The following is a 13727-nucleotide window of genomic DNA, read 5'->3' as shown; positions in this document are numbered from 1 at the left end:
AATGTGTGAGTATAAATAAATAATGGATGGGGTACGAGGGGGAGGTGGGGCATTAGCGGAAGTTAGAGAAGTCAACGTTCATGCCATCAGGTTGGAGGCTACCCAGATGGATTATAAGGTGTTGTTCCTCCAACCTGAGTGTGGCTTCATCTTTACAGTAGAGGAGGTCGTGGATAGACATATCAGAATGGGAATGGGATGTGGAATTAAAATGTGTGGCCACCGGGAGATCCTGCATTCTCTGGCGGACAGAGCGTAGGTGTTGTCTCCCAGTCTGCGTCGGGTCTCGCCAATATATAGGCCACATCGGGAGCACCGGACGCAGTATATCACCCCAGCCGACTCACAGGTGAAGTGTCACCTCACCTGGAAGGACTGTCTGGGGCCCTGAATGGGGCCCCACCAGCCTCCGGTCCAACATACTATTCTCCGTAACTTCCACCACCTCCAACGGGATCCCACCACTAAGCACATCTTTCCCTCCCCCCCCCCCCGCTTTCCGCAGGGATCGCTCCCTACGCGACTCCCTTGTCTATTTGTCCCCCCCATCCCTCCCCACTGATCTCCTACCTGGCACTTATCCTCGTAAGCGGAACAAGTGCTACACATGCCCTTACACTTCTTCCCTTACCGCCATTCAGGGCCCCAGACAGTCCTTCCAGGTGAGACGACACTTCACCTGTGAGTCAGCTGGGGTGATATACTGCATCTGGTGCTCTCGATGCGGCCTTCTATATATTGGCGAGACCCGACGCAGACTGGGAGACAACACCTACGCTCTGTCCGCCAGAGTAAGCAGGATCTCCCAGTGGCCACACATTTTAATTCCACATCCCATTCCCATTTTGACATGTCTATCCACGGCCTCCTCTACTGTAAAGATGAAGCCACACTCAGGTTGGAGGAACAACACCTTATATTCCGTCTGGGTAGCCTCCAACCTGATGGCATGAACACTGGCTTCTCTAACTTCCGCTAATGCCCCACCTCCCCCTCGTACCCCATCTGTTATTTATTTTTATATACACATTCTTTCTCTCTCTCCTTTTTCTCCCTCTGTTCCTCTGACTATACCCCTTGCCCATCCTCTGGGTTTTTCCCCCCCTCCCCCTTTTCCTTCTCCCTGGGCCTCCTGTCCCATGATCCTCTCATATCCCTTTTGCCAATCACCTGTCCAGCTCTTGGCTCCATCCCTACCCCTCCACTCTACTCCTATCATTTTGTATCTCCCCCTCCCCCTCCCACTTTCAAATCTCTTACTAGCTCTTCCTTCAGTTAGTCCTGACGAAGGGTCTCGCCCTGAAACGTCGACTGTACCTCTTCCTGGAGATGCTGCCTGGCCTGCTAAGCACTGTGTAATTGTCATCCAACATTCCTGCTTCTCACTGTACAATACAACGAGGCTATTGATAGAATAGCTGATTGACAGGTTGAGAAAAGCATGAGGACATTCTCCTTTATTAGTCAAGACACAGAATCTAAGAATGGGGAGGTGAGCCTCAAGGCTCATTGAGTGCCTTGCACAGTTGAGGATATCACATTACAGAAAGGATAGAATTAAATGGAGTGGAGGCATTTACAAGGATATTGCCAGGCCTGGAAATTCTTAATCATGGAAAATGACTGTATAAGCTAGGATTGTTTCTATTGGATGATGAGAAGAGGCATAATTGTATAAAATTATGAGGAGTATTTCTATTATCAGTAGGGCCAATAACCAGAGGGCATATATTTAAAGTAATTGGAGGAAGGATGAGAAAGGAGATGAGGAAAAATTGTTTCACGCAGAAAGGGGTATTGGTTTGGAATTCAATGGCTTAAAAGTGGATAAAAGCAGAAACATTCACTGTGTTTAAACACCACCTTCATGCAGTGCTATGGTTTGGGCTACAGTTTCAGTACTTTGCACAGTTCAGGTCATCACATGACTGGAAGAATACAATTAAATGCAGTGGAGGTTACTCACAAGGGTATTGCCAGGCCTGGCAAATTTTAATCACGGGAAGTGATTGTATTAAGAGAGGCCTGTTTCCACAGGATGCTGAGATGAGGTATAGTTGCATAAAACTCTGAGGGCCCAGATAGGATAAATATGAAGAACCTACTTCCATTATCATTGGGGTCAACAACCACAGGGTATACATGTAAAGTAATTGGAGGAATGATGAGAGAGAAGATGAGAAAAAACTGTTTCACCCAGAATTGGGTATGCATTTGGAACTTCTGCAAACACTAACATGACCAGATGTGTCAATAACAGCTAAATTGACATTAAAGATTTGCTTTATTTTTCACATGTAGATTGAAGACATCAAAACATACAATGAAATGTGGGATTTTTGCACAAATGACTAACACAGTCCAAGAACTGTGCTGGGGCAGCCTGCAAATCTCATCACGTTTCCAACGCCAATATAGCATGCCCACAACTCACTAACCAAAACTGTACATCTTTGCAACATGCGAAGAAATCCACACAGTCATGGAGAGAATCATGATGATTACAAGGTCAAGGAGATTTATCCATGGTGTTGAGCTGCTCACCGCCTGGCTCAGATACTGTCTGGTAGCTCTGTCCTTCAGAACACAGCCAGTTTGGTTAGAGACAAAGGCACCTGTTCAACTCTTGCTGGTAAATAATGGAGTCCCACAATTCTGTACCCTTATTACTCTGAGTGGTCCCTCAAGTATTGTTTAATAGAGAGATGCACTGATTCATTAGTTATGGGAGGACAGGCAGTATTCTTGCCTTATTTAGGTCCAACGCCACAAGAGGGCATCATTGTTGAGGATATCCAGGAGCTCTTGGTCCTGCATGTGCCCAGCTACCTGAGGGCTCTCTAGCTGACCAGTGAAACAGGATGATGTACACTCTCTCATATATATTTGCAGGATGCTGATTGTTCTGTGCATTATTGGTGCTCTGTCACATACATAAAACCATAAGACATAGAAACAGAATTAGGCAACTTGGCCATTCAATTCTGTTCCGCCATTCAATCATGACTGATTTATTATCCCTTTCAACCCCATTCTCTTGCCTTCTGCCTGTAATCTTTGACACCCTAATCAAGAACCTACCAACCTCCGTTTTAAATATACCCAATGACTTGGCCTCCAGAGCTGTCTGTGGCAATAAATTCCACAGATTCACCACTTTCTGGCTAAAGAAATTCCTCCTCATCTGTGTTCTAAAGGGACTTCCTTCTATTCTGAGGGTGTGCCCTCTTGTCTTAAAATTCTTTTCACTATTGGAAACATCCTCTCCACGTCCACTCAATCTAGGCCTTTCAAGATTCAATAGGTTTCAATGAGATCCCCACTTATTTTTCTGAACAACAGCAAGTACAGGTCCTGAGTCATCTGTGAGTCCTTTACCCACTGCCTCTTCTTTAAGAATGTATTAACAGCCCTGGAGGTGGTGATTCAGGCTGAAAGGTCCATGTCCATACTCCAGTTCCTATCTTTACACCATACTCCATCTGACCACTTCATCATGCTCTCCTTTTTCATTCTACCTCATGCCCTGATCTCTGGACAGGATTCCCAGCATTCCTTTGTGCTGCTGCTCTAAAGCCTGGGACTCTGGCACACATCCAAATGAATGTGGAAATCCCATCCATCTTGAGGGGTGTTCTCCAGCAAATTCTCAACTGGGGTCCGATGCCAAGCTCATGAAAAGCACTAACGTCCTGTGACTCTTCAATAGTTCTGCTGTGAAGGTTACTGCTCCAAGTTATACCTTGTGTGTTACAAGTTACTCCATAAACGTCAATAAAAATGAACAGCTGGAAGGGAGAGAGAAGTTTTATTTTAGGTAACCTGGTAGGAACATGAATTGACAAAACTGATGTTCAAAGCCTAGCATTCAATGATTGGTGAATCTTGGTGCTGATGATGGGGATCAAAGTTCGAAGGATGATTGAAAGTCCAGAAGTCGAAGCCCAATGAGCGGAGCCCCAAATCTGTGAATCTCTGAAGAAGCTGAAGGCCCAAACTCTGCTAGTCCGAGGCCACTGGTGTCTGGAAACCAAAGATGGCCTGACCTGTGGTAGGACTTTGTGCATGGGTGGGTGTGTGGGGGCGAGGAATGAGTTTGTTTTGGCTTTTGTTGTTTTGTCGCTTGTTGTGTTCTGTTTCCTTGTATTCTCCGTTGTTCTGGTGAGCACTGTTGGAATGCTACGTTGGTACCGAAATCTGTGGTGACACTCGCAGGCTGACCCCAGCACATTCTTCCGTGTGTTGGTTGTTTATGCAAACGACACGTTTCACTCTATGTTTCAATGTACAAGTGAAAAATAAATTTGAATTTTGACTGTTTCCACAACCCTCAGAGGCCGCAAGTTTCAGACCATAGCACTGAAAAGCACTAGGTGCTGTCTTATATCTCAGTTGTATTTATTTAATAAATTAAGATTTTAAAATAGACATTTGTGAATACCAGCACTCAGATGTGAAACAGTTTTGACAATCCCTACAGCCTGGGGGCTCCTGGCTTTGCCATCAGTCAATGAACCTCTGTTGCTGTGGCCTGCTCACGTCCCACCACATCGCACGGCTTATAGCCAGATGGCCTTGCCCACCAGTTTGGAGTTGGCTTTGCGGACAACTGGCAGCTTGAAGATCTGTAAAAGCTAAGTGCCGATCTTGGTGATCTTGTTGTTATAGGAATCTCTTCTAGAATGTTCCATACTCTTGGCTTATATTTATAGTTCTAGTTCTATTTTCACCCTGATCCTCAAGCTTTGACTGATCACATTCTTTTTACGTGCATCAGAATGCTTCATAACATTTGGGGTGCTATCCAAGTGGGATTTGTTGGTCTTACTGTTGAAGGAATTAATCTAATCTATTTAATTTTCCCTGGGTGATTAAATGTCAGTTCAGACAATGCTCCAGTCTATGTCTTCTACACCTTCTAGCTCTGTGAATGGTAATTTCTGAGAACGTTTGCATGGAAACTGCTGCTGTACAGAATTCATGCAAGTTCCCTTGGAAAGTGAGACGAAACCAGAGGGACAATGAAAATAATGACTTTGATTTTCCCTCTTTCATAGAAGGACAAAAGGACCTCTGGTAGATTCACTTGATGAGTTGTGATTTGTACCCTTGTACTCGTCCTTGCACCAATAAAGTGGTTGAATGCTACACATTTTGGTTTCAAATACACTATGGATTGGGGCCAAAATTCCTGCAGATGACAGAAGAAAAAGACTAAGTCTGGCAATAAAACTGAAATTGAAATGCCAAACAGATGTCAAACAAGCTGAAACACACTCCTGATCCTGGCTCTAACCGCAAACCTCCCCTAGCGTTCCCAATACCAAACTTAACTCTGGCCACACACGGACTGGTGATATTTTGCTGTTTGCCAACACAAGACATCAATGCAATCCATCCTACAATAAACAGGAGCAGTAGGGCAGGTTCTTTCTGAACCTACTACTGTATATTTATTAGTACTCCCAATAACACACAGCCCACTCATGAGCATGCAGATCCATTGAGCGCAAGTCAGCTGAAAACAAAAACTTTGGTTAAAAAAAGCAATTTAAGAACAAAGCAACGCAGATGCTGGAATCCAAAATGAAAAAATATTGGGAATACAGTATTTCTGATTAAGGGTCATTAATCTGTAATGCTAATTATTTTTTTTCCTCAGATGCTGTATCCTGATGCTTTTGTTAGGGTTTTAAATAAGGCACTTTCACAAGAATGACCACATAAAGAAACGAATCGAATTCTGTAATCCTGAGCTTGTTGAAAGCTGATACTTGCAGAGGGACACGTGTGGATTACACCACAAATGGAGAAATTCCCACATATAACATTTAATTCTGTCTCATTTATTACATCCATACTCAGTACTTATTGAAGGAAACTCCTGACCTCACACTAACTGTAAAAGTCAGACCAAGGCTTCCCACTGTCACAAGAGAATTAATCTAAACAGTAAAATTACCTTTGCAAAACCTGGTTTTATACTGCAAGCTAGCTTCTCTCCCATTCTCCCCGTCAATTGTCATTTCGCCTCCTCCTCCCATTCTGCTTCCTCCTTGTTGAAAAGTAATCTAGCAGAGATGGAACACTCACACCAAATAACTGAACAGACAGCCCAAGTGAGCCATCCGACACTCACTAAGTGAAGAGCTTGAACCATGGTACAGACAGATAGTTGAAGTGTGATGCTTTGCAGGAAATCATTACAGAACATCACCACGATGGGAGACACTGTATCACTACAGTGAAAATAGCACAGGTCCAGAGTGTGCCCACTGTGCAAACAAACTCAACATGCAAAGTCAAAGTGCAAGTACCACAGAGTGGAGTGTGTTATAGTGTAAATGGACATAAGATGTAGTGTGGTCACCACTGTGCAGATTTAACAGAGCGCAGAGTGTCACCAAGTTGTAAAGAGACATGGGGCAGCTCCATCACGGACACCCTCAAAAGGCAATGCTTCACAAAGAGAACATCCATGATTAAGAACTCCCATTAACCAGGAATAGCCTCTTCTCATTACTACCACCAGGGAGGAGGTACAGGAGTTTGAAGGCATACACACCATTTTAGGAATGTTTCTTCCTCTCTGCCATCAGATTTCTGAACAGATAACGAACTACCCCATCAACACTAATAATTATGCTTGCTCTCTGTATGCACAAATTTCTTATGATAATTTATAGTATTTTTTTCTGTATTACACTGTATTGCTGCCACAAAACAACAAATTTCACAACGTCAGTGATATGAAACCTGATTATGATTCTAAGTATTATACTGTAATGCACTGCAACTTGTACGTAAATGCACACACAGGGTGTAATGTGTCACTGCTGTACAGAGGATGAATCATCATAGTATATATAGCACATGGGCATTGCGTATGAACATTATAATCAGTGTGTGTCGCTCAAGACCCGCTTGGTAAATAAGCCATCACATGTTCTCAGCTTTGTAATACCTTATTCAGCAACCCCTCTTCTAGTAACTTTCGATTGCCTTTGGTGATCCTGCTAAATATTAGAAGAATAGGTTGTTTTTATCAAAGTTTGACATGAAATATGGACAATTGGCAATACAATGCAGATGTACAAAACACCACAATACTTTATGGAACAGTACTTAGGTATGTTACAAATACCAGTTTGAGACTGGTATCTGTCTTCCAATGCAAGTCAGCAGTAGTGACACAAGAGAGACTGTGGATGCTGGAAATCTGGACCAATAGTCCTGACAAAGGGTCTCAGACCGAAACGTCGACAGTTCATTTCCCTCCATAGATGCCGTCTGACCTGCTGAGTTCCTCCAGCAATCGTTATGAGTAGTTATACAAGTGGCTCCCCACTGGCGCATGAAAAAAAGACTTCATGGATATGAATTTGCAAACACATATTAACATAAAATGTCAGCAATAAATGAATAAACATTTTCATTTTTCTTTCCATTTGTGTGGGCATTGCGAGTACAATAAACATAGGCAACTAATTTATACTATTTGTCTCTAATGCCTCTGGATATTACATTATCTTTGACCCCTGAGACACAAAAAGTCAGTGTAACCTCAATATTCTCTTCAGTATAATTTTAACATCAGAGCTAACCTACTTACTTCAAAATGATGAAGGCATCACTGAGTCTGTCCACTTTATTATCTAGGGTAACTGTAGCAGTCCAAGCTCTGTACAAGCCAAACAGGGCTCAGTGCAGATTGTGCCCATATAGAGGGGCTGTATCAAAATTTATTGTGTAGAGATTACACAGCACAAGTACAGAAGGCAAAATTTACAGGTAAAGACACAAAGTTTAATTAACATAACAGATTAAATTTACAATGAAGTGTTGGTCAGCCAAGGATCCAGCCCTCCTGAGCAGCTCAGGAAACAGCTGTTTGTTTCTGTGGCTAAGGCAACAGCTGAGTGTGCCCAGTAATGGGGTGTTCATCTCGGAGGGTGAAGCATAATTATCAGTTGTAGCTTAACTGGAGGCATTCTTGACCCCTTGAGTCAGAAATATATGGGCTCAATTTGCATGCCAGAAACATGACAACAAAAATCTCGGCCGCTATCGCAAAGGACTGCCACATGGTTGGCGATCTGTCTTTCAAAGGAGATTTTAAACTCAGCCTTCATCATGATCCCATGGTAGCAGTTGAAGCAGAGCAGAGGATTTCTCCACAGTTCCCTCTTTGACATTTACCCTTCATTTGACAGAACTGCAAAACTTACCATGTTATATGTTTAGGTGGTTGCTGTGCACGACAAAACTGATAACTTCATTAGTACTTCTGACCTTTGGATACTCAGAAACATCCTAAAAGATACATAGTTACAGTCTTTTTCTGCAGAGACGTGATTGCCCCAGATCTGCTCTGCTCCACAAATGAGACAGATGGCTACAGGACCTGAAATTTCAGGAGACCCCATGTACACCAACAGCAGGAAAGCAAGATAGCTAGGGTTGAGCTGGAATGCTGGATAATTTGAATATACCTGTGACCCTGAGCTGGATTCTTTTTTCCGTATTAAGCTATTAACTAGGTACCACTTTGAACAGTTCATTCCCACAGCAATTCCAGCCTTACCTTACCAGAAATATTCTCTTTATCTACAAAGTTTGCACCATCCCATGATATCTTCTTTTGTTGTTCTGACAAGGAATTTTCAACCTGAAATGTTATCTCTGTCTCTCCTTCCACACATGCTCCCTGACCAGCTGAGAGTATTTGGCATTTTCTGGTTTGATCTGAGGTGGGTAACCTTACTTAGTGGCAAGGATGTCAGCTGCTTATCCCAAGTCCACGCCTGCCCTAATCTTCAGGTGTGAAAATTCTAAGAGGAAGATATTTGCAAGGAGACAGTGACATCTGAAAGGTGACTAAAGGGAAAGAAAAACATACTCACTATTTCCAAGCATTTGCTGCATGAGGCATATTGTAAATGTAAACATCGATTTGAAAATTAACAAAATTACTTGATGAAGATTATTAAGAGCACTCACAGTGAATCACAGACAAAAACATTTTCTTTGCAGTGGCTGAATCACTGTCACATTAACTCTTGGGAAGAGAGTCAGACCTTGAAAGAACTCCCTCTCTGGCAAAAACAATGGCTGCTCTGCAGATAGGTGAAAGTGGAGGTGTTGGAAGGGGCAATGGAGTTTTCCCATGCATCCAGGAAACCCCATGCCTTGGCCTGGACTGAAGGCTACTGCCTGTGTGTGACTACCCTCCCCTAATTCATTGTGAGGCACAGGCTCATCATTGGACCAGAGATGGCAGCATTTTGCACTGAGGTGTAGAATACAGTAACATTGCTGAGGATAAATGTGAAGCTTGGAAAAAAAAGTCTGAAGAGACTGTGGGCAGAATATAAATGCATCAGTGGTTGCTGCTATGGTTTGATTTTCCTTTTCCTGTGAATGAGAAACTTTGGTTCAAGTTTGCATATTGAACAGTCAGCAAACAGGGAAATAGATACTACAAATTGGGGGACATCACTGATCCACATATTACGAAGGCAAATATTGGACGCACTGAGACAAACCCACCTCAGTACTTGGGGAAATTTACCGAACTGGAAACAATTGAAAGTTTGAACCAAAAAGCCCCAAACTGTGTTTATCCATAAATGATACACTGAAAATGCACAGACTGGTTTAATTTCCAACCAAATATATCTGGCAGAGCCTGTATGGAGTACCTGCAATTACCAAGAAAAAAGATAACGCTGTGATGTACCCGCGTGAGGTATCAATACAAGTCCCAACCTATGAAAAAGGAAATAAGACATTATATCATAGAGTCATAGAATTCTACAGCACAGTTACAGGACCCTCAGCCTATCTAATCCATGCTGAACCATTGATCTGCTTAGTCCCGTTGACCTGCACCCGGACCATCACCCAACCATCTACATATCTATCCAAATTTCTCTTAGATGTTCAAATTGGACCTCATTCCACCACTTGCGCTGGCAGCTTGTTCCACACTCTCGCCACTCTCTGAGTGAACGATATCCCCCTGAAGTTCCCCTTAAACATTTCATCTTTCACCCTTAACCCATAACCTCTAGCTCTAGTCTCACCCAACCTCAGTGGAAAAAGTCTGCTTGCATTTAGCCTTTCTATAGCCCTCATAATTTTGTATACCTCTATCAATTCTCCGCTCAATCTTCTATGTTCTAGGAAATAAAGTCCTAACCTATTCAATCTTTACATATAACTCGGGTCCTCAAGTGCTGGCAGCATCCTTGTAAACTTCCTCTGCAGTCTTTTAATCTTATTTACCTCTTTCCTGTAGCTAGGTGACCAAAACTCAAAACTAGGCCTCACTAACGTCTTGTACAATTTCAACATAACATCCCAGCTCCTGTACTTAATACATTGATTTCTGAAAGCCAATGTGCCAAAAACTTTCTTTACAATCCTGTCTACCTGTGACATCACTTACAAAGAATTATGGATCTGTATTCTCAGATCCCTCTGTTCTACACCCTCCTTTGTGCCCTACCACTCATTGTGTAAGCTCTGCTTGGTCCTTCCAAAGTGCAACACCACACACTTAACTGCATTAAATTCCATCTGCCATTTTTCAGCCGACCCAGATCCCACTGCAAGCTTTGATAGTCATCCTCACTATGCACAATACTCCTACTCGTGGTGGCATCCGCAAATATGCTGATCCAGTTTATTATATTAGCATCCATGACGTTGATGTAGATGAGAAACAACAATGGACCCAGCACCGATCCCTGTAGCACACTACTTGTCACAGGCCCCCAGTCAGAGAGACAACCATCTAGTACCACTCTCTAGCTTCTCCCACAGAGCAAATGTCTAATCCAATTTACTACCTCATCTTGAATGCCGAGCGACTGAACCTTCTTGACCAGCGTCCCTTGTGGGACCTTGTCAAAGGCCTTGCTAAAGTCCATGTAGACAACATCCACTGCCTTGAGTTCACCAATTTTCCTGGTAATTTCCTCCTAAACCTCTATGAAACTGGTTAAACACGACCTACACCACACAAAGCCATATTGACTATCCATAATCAGTCCCAAGTACTTATAATATCTGGTCCCTTAGAAGACCTTCCAATAACTTTCTCACTACTGTTGTCAGGCTCACTGGCCTATAATTTCCTGGCTCATTCTTAGAGCCTTTCTTAAATAACAGATCAACATTAACTATCTTCTAATCCTCTGACTCCTCACCCATGCTAAGGATATTTTAAATATCTCTGCCAGGGACCCTGAAATTTCTGCACTAGCCTCCCACAGGGTCCAAGACAGGCCCCTGACATTTTTCCACCCTAATTTGCCTCAAGACAACAAACACCTCATCCTCTGTAATCTGTGTAGGGTCTATGATCTCGTTGATGCTTTGCCCCACTTTTATATACTCTGTGTCCATCTCCTGAGTAAATACAGATGCAAAAAATCCAATTAAGATCTCCCCCATCTCTCTTGGCCCCAAACATACAGTAGAATATCACTCGGATCTTCCAGAGGAACATTTGTCCCTTGTTATCTTTTTGCTCTTAACATATCTGTATAAATCCTTAGGATTATCTTTCACCTTGTCCGTTAAAACAACCTGATGCCTTCTTTTCACCCTCCTGATTTCCTTCTTAAGTGCTCTCTTGCATTTCTTATACTCAAGTACCTCATTTGTTCCTACCTGCCTATACCTGCTATGCACCTCTTTCTTTTTCTTAACCATGGCCTCAATATCCTCCAAAAACCAAAGTTCCCTAAACCTGCTATCCTTGCCTTTTATTCTGACAGGAACATACAAACTCTGTACTCTCATAATTTCACTTCTGAAGGCCTCCCTCTTACCAAGTACCCCTTTGCCAGAAAACAACCTGTCCCAATTCACACTTGCCAGATCCTTTCTGATACCATCTAAATTGCTCTTTCTCCAATTTAGAACCTCAACCCGAGGACCAGACCTATCCTTCTCCATAATTACCCTGAAGCTAACGGCATTCAATAAGATCATTCAATAGATCACACATTTGATTTTTTTTTGTTAATCCTTGTCACATTTTTTTTACAGCTGTATTAGTTCATGAATGAAAAAACACCACTTCATGACAACTGACAAAATTCCTGTCCTACCAGCTAACATCTTTACTGAAGGAATGTCCCTCACTCATTGCAATGAATAATGATAGAGAGATCGATACAGACTGTTAAAACAAATGGGACATACACACATGATAATGACCCTGATATTTATAGTTGATAGCATGCATTCATATCGTGTTCCCTCGAGTGAGTCTAAGAACTATTATATTACTTAATTTTATTCTGATCCAGAGCTGTACACTACAATTACAATTCTGACTGCTGACTGTACAGATTTTAAGAGGAGTACGACCATGGCTGCTATTCACAAGCCAGGTTTTCTGGTAAAGAGAAGCACTGCAAGGCCACTAACCCCTCTTCAATTTACTCAGGCAGCCGGAGTTGCAGAATGAGCGAGCGGATCCGGTCTCCCAGCAGCCTCTGCCCTTCATCCCCCTCAACAGTGTCGGTCAATGAAGCGGAGCTGTACAGCAGCACCGAACCCAGCGGCCTTCTCATTCGGCAGGAAACACTGCTCACAGTCCTTGCAGCGGCAGGGTGATCCATTCACTGGGTATTCACCCACGTTTTTTGTTTCACTCATTGCACCAGCATCGGCCCGCAGGTTGCCATACCACAATGCACTGCTGCTCACTCGACAGCACTTAACCCCTTGTGAACCATAACAGCACCACACAATCCTCTTCACTATTACTTCCATTTTCTCTTAAGGAGATCAACAGATCTTTTGAAATGAGTTTTAAACCATACACCAATCGGATTAAGGTAGTTCTACATGGTAAATGGATACGAGCGGGTGAGTTATATGTAATTAGGGACTCATACAGCTTACATCAGAATCAGAATCAGGTTTAATATCACTGGCATATGTCATGAAATTTGATGTTATGAGGCAGCAATACACTGAAATAAATAATAATAAAAACTGTAAGTTACTGTAAGAAGTATACATAGTAAAGAAGTCAAATTATGTAAGTAGTGCAAAGAGAGAAGAGTATTGAGAATCCTTCAGAAGCACTTGCAGGTCAGGTCGTTGATTTCTACAGAGGTACAGTGGAGAGCATCCTAATTGTTTGCATCACTGCCTGGTATGAAGGAGCCATTGCACAACATTGGAAAAAGCTTACGAGGGTTGTAAACTCAGCCAGCTCCATCATGGGTACTAGCCTCACCAGTACTGAGGCCATCTTTAAAAGGCAGCATCCTCATTAAAGACCCCCACCAATAGGACATGCCCTCTTCTCATTGCTACCATCAGAGAGAAGGTACAGGAGCCTGAAGGCACAGAATTAACATGTTAGGAACAACTTGCTCCCCTTCGCTATCAGATTTTGGAATGACCCATGAATTCATGAATACTACATCACCATTGTTGCTCTAAATTTACACTAATTTTTTTCCCTATATCTCTTACTGTAACTTATAGCATATTTTATATATTGCACTGTGCTACTGCTGCAAAACAACAAATTTCATGACCTATGTCAGTGATTATAAACCTGATTCTGGTTTTGAGAGACTGGATACACATTACAGACTAAAATATAAAAGAACAATATAGGACAATGCACTGTGTATACAGAGGGTCGGGACGGACTTATATAATTGCTTATTATCACGTACATCCTTGCTGTA

The 13727-nt window shown here is 42.6% G+C and overlaps 1 protein-coding gene across 6 annotated transcripts in view; it reads right to left on the bottom strand.

Annotated features, from left to right (window-relative positions):
- LOC134338347 (oxysterol-binding protein 2-like) overlaps nucleotides 1-13727 on the bottom strand; it is a 362830-nt gene that overhangs the window by 197673 nt on the left and 151430 nt on the right. The window contains exon 1 of one of the 6 annotated variants that reach the window (XM_063034121.1): nucleotides 12445-12701. The exons of the other annotated variants lie outside the window; for them this stretch is intronic. Coding sequence (XP_062890191.1) covers nucleotides 12445-12523 — 79 coding nt within the window. The 5' untranslated portion in view covers nucleotides 12524-12701. Of the gene's footprint in view, nucleotides 1-12444; nucleotides 12702-13727 lie in introns of those variants that run through there. 6 annotated transcript variants of the gene reach the window in all.

This window comes from Mobula hypostoma, chromosome 27, assembly GCF_963921235.1.
Source record: "Mobula hypostoma chromosome 27, sMobHyp1.1, whole genome shotgun sequence".
NCBI lineage: Eukaryota > Metazoa > Chordata > Chondrichthyes > Myliobatiformes > Myliobatidae > Mobula > Mobula hypostoma.
Note: the sequence above shows the minus strand (reverse complement) of the source record. Positions and strands in the feature narration are given on the sequence as shown.